The sequence below is a fragment of the Grammomys surdaster genome, unplaced genomic scaffold (genome assembly GCF_004785775.1).
Source record: "Grammomys surdaster isolate TR1022 unplaced genomic scaffold, NIH_TR_1.0 126109, whole genome shotgun sequence".
NCBI classification, from domain to species: Eukaryota; Metazoa; Chordata; class Mammalia; order Rodentia; family Muridae; genus Grammomys; species Grammomys surdaster.
The window spans coordinates 719,109-733,233 of NW_021620917.1; the positions used below are offsets into that span (position 1 = coordinate 719,109).

General features: G+C 46.6%; 1 protein-coding gene and 1 non-coding gene across 8 annotated transcripts in view; both read right to left on the reverse strand.

The window, feature by feature from the left end:
- Trrap (transformation/transcription domain associated protein) overlaps positions 1-9,035 on the reverse strand; it is a 92,145-nt gene extending 83,110 nt beyond the window's left edge. For 6 of the 7 annotated variants that reach the window (XM_028755988.1, XM_028755984.1, XM_028755987.1 and 3 more), the window contains exons 1-3: positions 8,931-9,035; positions 5,591-5,751; positions 5,188-5,237 (exon numbers count right to left, since the gene is read on the reverse strand). In XM_028755988.1, the coding sequence (XP_028611821.1) occupies positions 5,188-5,237; positions 5,591-5,690 (150 nt within the window). In that variant the 5' untranslated portion in view covers positions 5,691-5,751; positions 8,931-9,035. Of the gene's footprint in view, positions 1-5,187; positions 5,238-5,590; positions 5,752-8,455; positions 8,521-8,930 lie in introns of those variants that run through there. The other variant, XM_028755983.1, reaches the window with a different exon arrangement.
- Positions 2,624-2,752, reverse strand: LOC114611448. The gene has a single exon (XR_003709833.1). It is a non-coding gene; the product is annotated as a small nucleolar RNA SNORA70 (small nucleolar RNA).
- Positions 9,036-14,125: the final 5,090 nt, after the last annotated feature.

Consider the following 14,125-nt stretch of genomic DNA (forward strand, 5'->3'; position numbering starts at 1 on the left):
GGATCCCAGCAGGAGTGGCAGGTAGCTCACAACTGCCTGTAACTCCAGCTCTAGGGAATTTAACATCCTCTTCTGGAATCCAGATACCCATATACGTATGTACGTACGTGTGTGTGTGTGTGTGTGTGCACGCGCTTACATGAGACCTTGTTACCTCCCTACAGCGACACACACACATGCGCATGTGCACAGATGCTCAAACTGGACATACCAAACTAGATACACAACCTAATGGTTGAGCTTGAGGTTCTGGGTTCAATTCCCAGCACCACACATACACAGTTGCTTGAATTCCTCCCATGTTTAATTTACCACAGCACAATTCACAAGAGCCAAGAAATAGAAGCAACAGAAGTGTCCATCAAATAATGATTGGTCCAAGAAAATGTGGTATATAAATAAAGTGGAATGCTGCACTCAACTATTAAAAATATCTTGACCCTGTCCTGTTCCTTGGGAAAAGGTGGACAGCACACGTGACCACTGTATTAATGGAAATGAGCTACACATAAAGCTAAGCGCTACAGCTTCACTCCTGCATACTCTTAAAGGCTGACCTCATACAGGCTCAACAGAAAATGGTGTCCGAGGATGAAGAGAAAACAGAGTCAAGACAGAGAAGGCTGATGAGCAGAAGCAAGAGGGTACACTGCTGCAGGGTGGAATGACTGTTGGTAACCTCTAAAAGAACCAAGCCTGTAATCCCAGCAGAGGCAAATGGATTTCTATGAGTCTGAGGCCACCCTATTCTATACTGTGAGTTCCAGGACAGTCAGGGATATATAGAACAATCCTGTCTCAAAAAGAAAAATCAATAATGATGATGATGATAGTAATAATGACCTAGAAGGCTTCTGACTATGCTCTCAGGCTCAGAGTACCACCTGGCACATCATTCTACACATACATCATTTAAAATGCATTCAGGTGGTACAGCAGGTGGAAGCGCTTTCTACCACACATGATAAACCAAGTTCAATCCTTGTGACCCACATGGTAGGCGAGAACACGCCTGCAAATTACCCTCTGACCTCCACATGCACACTCCAAGTACACACACAAATGTAATTTAAACAAAAAAATGAGTAAATACATTTTTTTTTTTCGAGACAGGGTTTCTCTTATAGCCCTGGCTGTCCTGGAACTCGCTCGGTAGACCAGGCTGGCCTCCAACTCAGAAATCCGCCTGCCTCTGCCTCCCAAGTGCTGGGATTAAAGGCGTGTGCCACCACCGCCCGGCAAGTAAATACATTTAAGCAAAGAAAAAGAACACCAATGCTCTAGAAAATACTGAACATTCAAGGCTGATCTCCAAAACAGTTAGCAGGGTGCAGTGGAATATGTGTGTGACTTAGCAGAAGGACGAGCTAAGAGGACCATGAGTTAGAGGCCGTTCTTTGTTACAAAGCCAGATACTGTCCCAAAAAGGAAAATAAAAACAAAAACAAACAAAAAGACACTTAGGTCTTCACTTAGAAGAAACACTAGCTTTTTAAAACACTAAATTATTAGGCAGAAACAGTGGTCACCTCCTTTAATCCCAGTACTGAAGAGGCAGAGGCAAGCAGCTCTCTTGAGTTTCAAGCCACTCCCTTTGGTATCCTGAGTTATAGACCAACCAGGGCTAGAGTCTCAAAAGAGATGGTAAAGCAGCCATTCTAAAAGTCAGTGCATACACAATGATGGACCACATTTGAGAAAGATTCTGTAAAATCATAATGGAGCCAAAAAAAAAAGTCCTATCTATCGCCTGACTGTGTCAAGGCCATCACAGCGTCAGGTACAATGCCCCGTCTTTGAGACATGTCAGTAAGTCCATTGTGCTTCTCAGATAAAAGGACCGCCCACGCCATTGTGTGCAGTGTTTAAAACCCAAGAGCCAGCAACTGCACTGTGCCTTCTGTATCAACTCCACCTTGCATTTTTAACTCTTTCTTTTTAAAGACATACTGGATGTGAGATTCAGTACTACACACGGTTTAGTGGGGAAGAGAACTCAGGGTAGTGGAAGTCCTTAGAAATGCAGGGCCTGCCATTTGCCAGGCAACAACTGTGGACAACTGCATACACCTGAGCCAGTAGCCATGGAACGACCACTTCTCAGCTACCGACTGTGGACAACTGCATACACCTGAGCCAGCAGCCATGGAACGACCACTTCTCAGCTCCTGACTGTGGACAACTGCATACACCTGAGCCAGCAGCCATGGGACGACCACTGCTCAGCTACCGACTGTGGACAACTGCATACACCTGAGCCAGCAGCCATGGGACGACCACTTCTCAGCTCCTGACTGTGGACAACTGCATACACCTGAGCCAGCAGCCATGGGATGACCACTGCTCAGCTACCCTATCCTTCAAGTTCCTCTGCATTAAATGTGGCGAAGCCCCATGTTTTTGCGTGCGGGTCTTCTGTGGGCCAGAGCACTCAAGCTTGCCTCTACTCCAGCCCACATCCACAAGTTCCTTATTTTGCAGCTTGGAGCAGATGAGTGTAATGACCTGGCTTCAACTCTGGCCACCGAGCCCGGGGGCCTCCCAACGGCACTCTCCAAGTCTTCCTGGAACCTCAGTTGGTTGGGAACAGCACTGAAACTGGAGACAGGATTATCTGCAAGAGAACTGCCTTCAAAGTCCCTCTGGGCGATCCACCTAAGCAACAGGCTGCTATACTCCAGGAAGCTGCTGATTTCAGCTTTGCACTCCACATTTCCACCAGGAAAGGAATTTTCTGCTTAACTGGTTGCAGACTTTCTCAACTTATAAGACAGAGTCTGATAGTATTGCCCTACTATGGTAAACAGGCACATGTCACCAGGCATGTCATCATTATTTGAGTGTAAACATACTTAAATGTCACTTACTGTATTACACACCGGCATTAGCCTCCAACATTTTGAGTGTACTACAACTTGAATATATTAAGAGGCAAGCTGGTGAGGCAACTCGTCAGGTAAAGGTACTAGCCACTGACCAGTACCTTCCAGGGACCCACATGGGAAGAGGGAATCAACTCCCTCTTGTCCTCTGGCCTCTCTCTACACATGCTGTGGCATGCGTGTGTGTGCACACACTTGCACACACACACACACAGACACACGTACAAACTGTAAATTTCTTTTTTTCTTTTTTTTTGGTTTGGTTTTGTTTTGTTTTTTCAAGACAGGGTTTCTCTGTGTAGTCCTGGCTGTCCTGGAACTCACTCTGTAGACCAGGCTGGCCTGGAACTCAGAAATCTGCCTGCCTCTGCCTCCCAAGTGCTGGGATTAAAGGCATGCGCCACCAACTCCCGGCTACAAACTGTAAATTTCTTAAGAGGCTACACTGACTAACTGACCTATCCCATCTATGTCTGTGTGAATACATGCAATGCTGTCCAAATAATAAAACTGCCAAATGACACAACGCTAAGAATGTATCCCTGTCATTAAATGTATGGCTGTTCAAAAAGTAAACAAAGCAACAGATGATGCGAGAGCAGAAGGGGAACAGGCAGAGAAACGAAATTCACACACAACGGAAAACCTAAAGCTAAGTGACTTTGAAAACACACAAAAAAGTAAACTGAAAATGTAAAAATAGTTTGGAGATAACAGTATCCCTAAAGACAAACCCTCCTGAAGAGTGAGAGGGATGGCTCAGTGGTTGAGACAGCTTGTTACTCTTGCAGAGGACCTGGGCAGACTTTCCTATGCCCACATGTCTTCTCCCAAGAGCCTTAACCTCCACTTCCTTCCGGGGGCTGGCACCCTCCTCTGGCCTCCACAGGCTCTGTATGCATATGGTACACAGACACATTCAGGCCTTCATCAACATACACAGAAAATGAAAATTCTTTGTCTTTTATTTCCTTTTTCCCAAAATCAGTATTTCCCAATTTAAAAACAAGTCAAAGGCCATCTACAAACAGAGTCTGAGGGATCTGTGGGATAATATAAAATCACAGAATCACAAGAAACTCAGAAGGGAGTAACTGCTTTAACAAGGTCACCAACATCTTTAAGTACTAAAACCAGAAATGACCGCATTGTGTCGGATGAGCTAACGCCTGAACATAATGAATCACAACCTGAACTTGAGTGCGTTTGAGTAAAACCATGAGAGTCTTCTTTAAAAAGGAAAGTGCTACAGCAACCAAACACCACCAACATTCCTAAACACGTAGCTGAGCTTCTTCACCAGGAAGATGGGAAGAATTGTGTACAAAGTTTCAAACTCTGTTCTGAATTTTCACTGAGGCCTTGGGGCGTAGTAAATGGCTCAGAGGGTAAAGATTGTTTATGGCCAAGCCTGAGGGAGAACCCACCCTGTGGAAGGTGAATTATTTTGAGCTATACACGCCCCTCATGGCATGCATGTGCCCAAACACATACACACGCAAGATAAGTAAACATGCAGAGAAAATACAGACGTTTCAGAACCCTTCCACACTATAGTCCAGCTAGGATGTGAATAATTACTGCCAATCCTCCTGCTGCAGCTTTCTCACTCCAGGATTACAGGAGTATGCCAGGACAGGCCTTTACTATCAATGACCTCTGAGTCAGAAACAAAAGACTTGACAGGGCTAGAGAGACGGAAGTACTCCTCACATGAGCCTGAAGATACCCAGAGCCTACGTACAGGTGACAGGAGCAGAAACCAATACCTCAGTGCACCACAGTGCTTCTCAGTACCTCAGTGCACCACGCTGCTGTGCTCAGTAACAACGATAAACACAACTTATACAAAGTCTGACAAAAGGGCTGGCAGGATGACTCAGCAGATCAAGTTGCCACCAAATACACCTGACAACCTGGGTTCAACACCCAGAAGCCACGTAAAGGCAGGAGAGCACCACTCCACAATGCTGCCCTAACTTCCATGTAAACACTGTGGTAGCATGTACACACACACATAACCTGCACCCCACACACACCTTATACAGCAAAAAAAAAAAAAATTACATTTTTAAAAATACTGACAGCAAGAACAGGAGAAAGCATGGATAAGAGGAAATTGCAAGGCTGTCAAAATGTCCAGAGTTCAATCCCCAGGCCCACAAGATGGAAGGAAAGAACAGACTCCCCAGACTGTCGTGTGACAAGCACACAGCACCCATGGCATGTGCTGGCACATAAACAGACCTATAATAAGTGTAATTTAAACAAAAACAGAAGAGAAGGAGGAGGAGGAGGCTCATACCTCGAAGTTCTCGCTGACTTCCTGCATCATTTTCAACTTCGTTTCATCAGCTGTAAATAGCAAAACAGTCAGCTCATTGAGACTGCCTTAAGAAGGCTTCAAAAATCACTGGATTTAAGAACTGAGGAGAAGTAATCAGATCTTATCAGTTTGACTGTCACAGCCCAGAAGATGGCACATGGCTAAGTCCCTACTGCCAGTCACACACACCCATCCTCCCAGACTCACGTGTGCATGCACAGACAAGGATACACAAACACACACAGGCAAGCGCACACATACTTGTGCCTCTTTGGGGCTCCAGCAGTATTGTTCATCACGGTGCTTCTCCACAAGGTAGACAGGGGGAGACCAAGGACAAACACTAAGGTTTGTTATTCATTCCAAAAAAGGATGGACTCACGTGTATTCACATCCGTGAGAGCTGCCACAAACTGAAGGTATTTCTTCATCAGAGTGGTTTGGTCGACCACCGTGGCCCCCTGGGTTGCAACGAACGCCATCTTTCTTCTGAGTTTGTTTCTTTCTCAAGCCTGAACTGCCAAGTCCATGAGTTTATCCAGCCTGTGGAAAAAGACATCCCATTAGCAGCTTTCAAAGACATGAACTTGTAACCTGTGAAATATTTTACCCAAGTACTTTCTAAAATTACATTCATATTTTTATTGTGTTGGGGGAGACTCCTGTGTAGAGGTCAGAGGAGTCACACAGAGGTCCAGGGAATCGAACTCTGGTCATCAGGGTTGGTGATGAGAACCTCCACCTGCTGAGCCATCACACTGTCCATCCAGCTCCCAGGAAATTACCTGCTGTTCTGGGAAACCTAGTCTCAGATCCCAGGAATTTAAAGAACGTCTGGCATTTCTTAGGAGCTGGTTACCACAAAGGGATGGTCTAGGGCAATAAGCATATGACAGTGGGATGGTCTAGGGCAATAAGCATTCAATAGTGGGATGGTCTAGGGCAATAAGCATTCAATAGTGGGATAACGCTAAGCAATGACCCTCACCCAAACTTCCCAGTTTGCTGTGTCTTTATAACCTGCCCCCCCCCCCCGAAATTAAAGTTTCAGAGCTTGATCAGAACTCCAGACTTGCTCTCATGTCTTGTGTCTCTTGTCCCTTCATTCTTTCACCCCCTTCCCTAAGGTCTCGTCGAATCCCCGAGGGCCAGGACAACTTTGTAGTGATCCATAACACTGTTCTCTGTGGGTTGTTTTTGTTTTGGACATAGTGTTTCCACATAAAGCTTCCCCAAATCCATTTTTTTCAACATCATTTTTCAACATGGAAGTTTTTCTTTTCCATTATATATCCTTCAGGTTTGCCAAACCAGGAGATGGCAAACAATTTGTACAACGAGCTGTAGCTCAGTAGAGAGAGTGTTTGCCTAGCATGTTTATGAAGCCTTGAGTTTGATCCCCAGCCCTGCATAAAGCAAAGGTTGCAATCCCAGCACTTGAGAAGTATAGAGAGGAGGCTGGGATACGCAAGACACTGTCTCAAAAGTGTCATGGAGGAGGTGGGGGGGGGGGAGCCAGGCAGTAAATATTTCAGTTTTTGTAGTTGTGCAATATCTACCATAGCAACCCAGCTCTCCTGTAGTCAGAAGAAGTCACAAGCATATAAATAAATGACAACAGCTGTGTCCAAACAAACCAATCATGAGAGCTTAAGGACAAATTTTGCATAATTTGTACACATCACAAAACACTATTCATTTTCAACATTCCCCCATCCAACCCCAACCAGTTTAAGAAAATATAAAATTAGCTAAGCATGGTGGCAAATGGTTTTAATCCCAGCACACAACAAACAAGAGACTAGCCTGTTCTACATAGTGAGCTCTAGGCTAGCCAGGACTACCTGAGATCTTGTCTCAAAAGAAAATATACACACCACATCGTGGTAAGAGCCTTGTCTTGAGTTTTATCCCCAATACTGGATAAATAATAAACTATTCTCCTAAGCATTACCTCAAAGACTGTAAAGGGCCTAGGAAGCTGTGGATTTATCTACAATTGAGGCACAAAACACAAAGCATACTTTTTATTATTACAGTTACTTATTGGGGTGGAAAAAGGTGTGTGCCACACTGCACGTGAGGAAGTCAGGGGACAACTTGTAAGAAGTCTGTTTCTTCCACCACCATGTGGATCTCAGGGATTGAACTTGGGTCATCCTGCTTGGCAGCAAGCACTATGAACCATCTCACTGGCCACAAAGCATACTTTAAAAGCACCACAGTGACTTGCAAACAGACATGTTGACTCCTAGCTGTAAAGTGCTTGGGGCCAAACGTGGAAATCTGACTTAATGTGTGACCACAGAGTGAAAGGAGAGAACTGAGTCCCACAAGTTGTCCTCTTAACTCCACATGCATACCCACCCCCCTCCCCCTCCACACACACACAGGCAAACAAATGCTAAAAAATAAAAAATATAAAGCCTTTAACCCAGCACTCGGTGGATTTCTGTGAGTTCCAGAATAGCCAGGCCTACATAGTACCAGAGACCTTGTCTGTAGGGAGAGAAGAAGAAACCTAAGGATCCTATCAGCCTTGGCAAATTCTTGCTTTTCATATCAGAGTTCCTCCTTCAAACACTGAAGGTCCCTCATACCCATTAGACTCAGGGTCACGGCCTTCTTAAGAACAGAACAGACCAGAACAGAAGCCCTAATCCTGACCAAACTTTTTAATCTAACTTTTCTTCTGTGGAGGTGGTGTTGTGTAGCTCGGGTAGGAGGAGCAGACTGAGGTACGGATGGCCTTGATTCTTGAGCCTCCAGCCCCTACCCCTGACAGGCCTGTGTACCATCGCTCCAGGTTTAGGAGGTTCTGGGGAATCGAACCCAGAGTCTTTGGTGTGCTAGGATGACAGTCTACACTCTGAACTATAGTCCAAACATCTGCGCAAACTTTTGCGACACTTAATCCCCTTTTTATATGCCACTCATTAAAAGTGTCACTTCCAAGCTCCCACCCAATCCTCCCAGAGACCTGGCCTAGCTTCTCCCTGGGCCAAGACCCTGAAAGCAGGAGACTACCCTATTCCGCCTGTGGATTCTGGAAGCGGGTTCTGAGCTTTTCCGGAGGATATGAACTCAGGCCTGAATGCCCTCGAGCCCACGGAGTCCCCACCCAGGTAAGGAAAGGGCAAACGGCCCCACAGCCCGCCGTCCTCCATCGGGTCCGCCCCGCCCACGACGCCCGGCTGGCTGGACACCGCGCCTCCAAGCCGCCAGGGAGCGCTGTAGCCGCCGCTACCTTCACTCTCAGCGTCTGGCCTGGAGAGCCAGGAGCTTGCGTGGAGGCCCGCAGATGCCAGGATGGCTTTGGTGGGGCGCCGCAGCCCCCGCGACTCCTCACTCAATCCCTTCCCGTCGCAAACGGCCTTCGGGTTCCCTCCTTTTGTCGCCGGTCCTTCCCGGGACTCTCAGCGACCGCCCCCCAGCAGGCCGCTGAGCTACGGCAAGCGCCGAGGGCCAATCTCCGCGGCCGCTAGTATTGCGCGTCCTTCCATCCGCTCCAGCGCAGCCCGGCGCCGCGGAGGACTAAATGCTGCAGTGTGGCAGATCTAGTCTAGGAGGGCTCCTATGGGGCCGGAAGGACCTCGGCCAAGCAGGGACAGCCTTCTCCACTTCTCCGTGGGGCCGTCATACTGCACGGACTCTCTCCCACGCCTGACACACTCACGCGCGTGCATCTCCCGGGGCCGTTCGCCCGCCCTCCCTGCGCTTACCGGGACCTGCCGACTAGCCCCGAGCATCCGGGCCCGAGTCCCCCAGAACTCTCGTCGCCGACGCCGCAGCCGCTCCGCGCTCAGTCCCGCCCCGGCTTAAAGCCGCGGCGTCCGCCCACCGAGAACTAAGCTCCGGCGCACCGCCCCCAAGTGGGTGCGGCCTGGGCCGGCAGCGGGGCAGGGAGGGGCGGTCTGCCGCCTGGGTGGGAGTGCTGTCCTTTAAATCATCGCCTGGGTGACCTATCTGCTGAGCACCTAGGCCGGTGGGGCTGTGGGCTGCTGCAGATTCAAGATTCGTCATCACCCCTCACACCCCCTCCCTGTGTCCCTTTTCCTTCCAGAAGCCAGACTGAAGGGTGATTGACAACCCAAATACCTCTCCAGTTGGTCCACAGTTAGACTGAATATGTGTGTGTGTAAGTGTGTGGCCTTTAGGGCTGGACTTCCTTCCCTGAGATTTTGTTTTTCCTCTTCCTGCAATGCTGGGTGTTGAACTTAGAGCCTCACATCCACTAGGCCAGCGCTCTACGGCTGAGCTATACTCTCAGGCGTCTGAGAGTCGGAAGTAGTTCCTGCAAGCAGGAAGAGGCAGGGAAAGCTTTGGGTAAAGTGGCAGGTAGACTGCCACCCTGTTGGCTTAAAGGGAAGCTCGGGTGTTATGCAGCTAGGTCACCCTGAGACGACCACATTTGTCTTGCTTGTAGCTGATGCCCTCCCTCCAAGACAAAATTGGAAGGAGACAGACCTCAAGCCAAGCCAGAGCGATGAAGAAACATGGCGGGAAGTAGGGGGAAATGTATCCTGTGATACCCAGATAAGGCAGTACACACTGGACGAAGAGGTCTTTCTTTGCAAGGGACAAGAACTCCTTATCAATTCTCCACTACCGAGTGGGTTCTGTGACAAACGCTAACAGTAAGGGGAGCTCGGTAACCATAGTTACCGGGCTTTGACTAACACTACGTAAATTATGGCCTAAACCCCCCACTACCTCCCGGATCCTTGTATTTATATCCAGCAACTTCCTGTTCCTACTCTGAAACCTTGAACCACCAGGGTCTTAGGGGTCTGATCCTAAATTGATACATTTTTGCACTTGGCGTTAGACAGATCTTGTTTTGCCTGCAAAAAAAACTCAGAGGAAAGACGGCCTGTTGAAAACATGCTCCTGTATTTGTTTATTGTTGCCACAAAAGAACTAACTGTAGCTGAAACGCTGGGAATGTGGGAAATTGTTTCTAATGACCGTTTCCCCCTCCCTCCTGCAAGAAATGGTCTGTTTACAAATAAAGTCTACGCTGGGCCATCACAACCTCCAAAAGTAGCAGGTCTAAATTTTGAGGACTTAAAACAGGAATCAAATCAGTACTCTGGGAGTCGTTTTGTATCGTTTGGAAGATAGAAAAAAGCAAGGTAGGACAGGTGAGATTGCTCAGTAGATTACTCTCTGGGTTGTAGTTCAGAGGGTAGAATATCTAGCACACAAGAAACCCTGGGTTTCATTCTGAACCTGCTTTTGCCTATAATCTCAATACTCAGGAGGTAAACTGTTGCACGCAGTGACTTCACTCTGGGTATAACATGTTTATCCCATTACTGCCCTGGAGTAGAAACTAAGAAACACATGTGAAGGAAGAAGAGAACTGACTCCACAAAGTCTTCTGACCTGCACAAGGGTGCCCAGGCATGTTCACACATACAGGCATTGTTTACACACATAGTAATAATAAACAAATTTTACAGAAGGAAAACATGCCCAGTGTAGTGGTACACACTCTTCTTCATTCCAGGACTTGGAAAGATCTCTGTGAATTTGAGGTCAACTTGATCTACCTTGTAGGAAAGAAAGAAAGGAAAAAAGAAAAAAAGAAAGAAACAATCTATCTTTTGATAAATTTCAGCTTAATTGCACATCATACACACCTATGATTGACTTTAGCTCTATCGTTGGCAAAATTCTCCTCCCCCCCTTTGGTATAGTTCTATCAAGGTATTTACATTGTTAAGGGTTTAATTGTCTCCTGAATTCCAGGTTAGGGACTGGGTCAACATCATCCCTTTTAGGTAAATTAGATCAAGTCTCTCTGCTTTAAATCCTATGATAACACCAGGCATGGTGGTGCATGCCTTTAATCCCAGCACTCAGGAGGCAGAAGCGTGTGAATCTCTATGAGTTCGAGGCCAGCCTAGTCTACAAAGAGAATCCAGAACAGCCAGGATTCTGTTACACAGGGAAATCCTGTCTTGGGGCAAGGGGTGGAGGAATCCTACAAAACCTTTGCAGCTCATCCAAAATGACTTCTGGCCTTACTTGCCTGCCTGCCTGCCTGCCAGCTAAGCCTGCCAGATCACCTTTCTATTACTAGGGTCTTGTTGTGCTTGACAACCACCAGTACTGTCCCTGTCTCAGTTCTTTTGGAGCTCATTTGCCTGTTTCTCCCCTCAAGGACACCAAGTCTTACTCAACTGATGTATCATTGATTGCAGTGGTCCTTGAAGCACTGAGAAAGCCCTGGATTTCATCCCCAGTTTGGGCTTGCCTGCAATCTCTGTAGGTAGGTGAAGTGCTCCAAGGTAGTTAGTTACTTACTTCTGGACAGAACATGTTTACCCCCAAAGCTACCTTGGAGTAGAAATTTACAGAGGCCCAGTAGCCTTTGCACTCAGAAAGGAATAATGCTGTGACGCCCAAGTTTGTGGTAATATTTTTTTAATATGTTATTTTTAATTCTTTTAATTTTTTTTAACTTTACCTGGAGTTTATCCTTTTTTATTAATCTATTTATTTATTTACTTTACATCCCAATCACTGCCCACGCCTCCTGGTTCTCCCCTCCCCCCCAACCATATAGTCTGTCTACCTTATCTGGCCTCAGTGGGAGAAGATACACCCAGCCCTGCAGAGACTTGATGTGCCAGAATGGGGGGAATACGATGGGGGCTTCCAACCTCTCAGAGGAGAAGATGGAGAATTTGTGGTAATGTTAATGGAACTATTGACACTCTCTAGCCGGGCAGTGGTGGGACACGCCTTTAATCCCAGCACTTGGGAGGCAGAGGCAGGCGGATCTCTGAGTTCGAGAGTTCGAGGCTAGCCTGATCTACAGAGTGAGTTCCAGGACAGCCAGGGCTACACAGAGAAACCTGTCTCGAAAAACCAAAAAAAAAAAAAAAAAAAAAAAAAAAAAAGACACTATCGAGTAGAAAAAGGACACCCCCAGCTGTAAGTGATCTTGGGATATATATTCTAGAATATATAGATAAAGGAAGGTTGACTGATGGGGTCTCCATGATGCAGCTTCCATGAGGTAATCATCCACAGTGGAGGTAGGACATTCAGTGACGCAGTATTTGTTTTTTTTTTTATTTTTATTTTTTTATTTTTGTTTTTTCGAGACAGGGTTTCTCTGTATAGCCCTGGCTGTCCTGGAACTCACTCTGTAGACCAGGCTGGCCTCGAACTCAGAAATCCACCTGTCTCTGCCTCCCAAGTGCTGGGATTAAAGGTGTGCGCCACCACCACCCGGCCGTGACGCAGTATTTGGGGAGCCATCCATACTCATAGGAGGATCAGAAGTGAATGCAATGCAGCCTGTAACAGGTGATTCATTACTCAGCTTTGCATCACTAATGAATACCCAAGATAACCAACGGCCTAGTGCTTACGACTGCTCTTGCCGAGGTCCTGAATTCAGTGCCCAGTATTCATGATGAGTTGAGTGGCTTACAAACAACTATAACTCCAGCTCCAGAGGATATGGTACTCTCTTCTGGCCTCTTTAGGCACCTGCACTGATACACACACACACACACACACACACACACACACACACACCAGACAGATGCCAGCTAAGTATAGATGCCCATGGAAGCCAGAAAATGTGTTGGAGCTACTCCTGGTTGTGAGCCACTCATGGTGGGTGCTGGTGCCCAAACTCAGGTCCTTCCTCTAAAGAAGATCAGTAAACATTCTTAACTTCGGAGCCCTCTCTCCAGCACTACAGTCCCCACTTTCTGATTCAGAGGGTATCCAGTATATAGCCCAGGCTGGCCTTCAGTTCTCAATCCTCCTGCCTCAGCTTTGTCCATGCTAGAATAACAGACATGCTACCACACCGAGTCTGAGCCTGATAGTTTGAAAACCACTAAGACAACACCCTCCCTTCTCTGCTTTGACCCCAGATCCACCGCCTTGCTTACAGGTTGAAGCTAAACCATGAGTTGTTTTTTTTTTTTTTTTTTCCCTTCCTCTGTGTAATGAACTTTCCACTATTTTAAATCAATATTCCAGCTGTTTGTCCTCTCAAGGTTTCTGGTGGTTTCAACAAGGTGACTTGATGTCCTAGGACCTGACAAGCTGGAGTTGTGTCATTTGTGAGAAGAAAAATCCACAGCTCCAAAATGCCACTTTCAGGAGCCTCATGAGTATCCCTAGATTTTTAGGGACCTAGACTCAGGTTCAGGCTGAACAGGAATTTATGAGTTCTACAAGAAGAAGAATACCAATATCAGCCAGTTTATGATGAAGAAGATTTGGAGATTTTGGTATTGTTTTTGAGGAAGAATCTCACTCTGTGGCCCTGATTGTCCTAGAACTCACCCTGTAGACCAAGCTAGCCTCGAATTTAGGTGTCTCTACCTGTCACCGAGTGGAGAGCTGGGATTAAAGGGGTGTGCCACCACAGCCAGTTGGTTAAAAAACAAACAAACAAACAAACAAACAAACAAACAAGTTATTCGGACTGGTAAGACGCCAAAGCAAGGCCCCACAACTTGTGGAGTCTGTTCTTTCCTTCTACCATATGGATCCCAGAGATGGAGCCTGGTTGTCAGGCTCAGCCCCAGGGAACTTCTTTACCCACTGTTCTGTTTTGCTGCTCTGAATTTGAAATTTTGTTAAAGATTTTTTTTTTTAATGTTCATCGGTGTTTTTATCTGTATGAGGGAGTCAGATCCCCTGGAACTGGATTTACAGATAGTTGTGAGCTGCCATATGGGTGCTGGGAATTGAACCTATGTCTCTTGGAAGAGTAGTCAATGCTCTTAACCACTGAGCCATCTCCCCAGCCCCTTGTTAAAGATATTTTAATGTAGACTTAATCCTACAGAGAAAGAGAGGTGGTTAGAAAAAAAATATATGTATCTGTGTGAGAGTATGTGCTTCTTAAGGGAGAGCCATACAAAGTAGAATATAA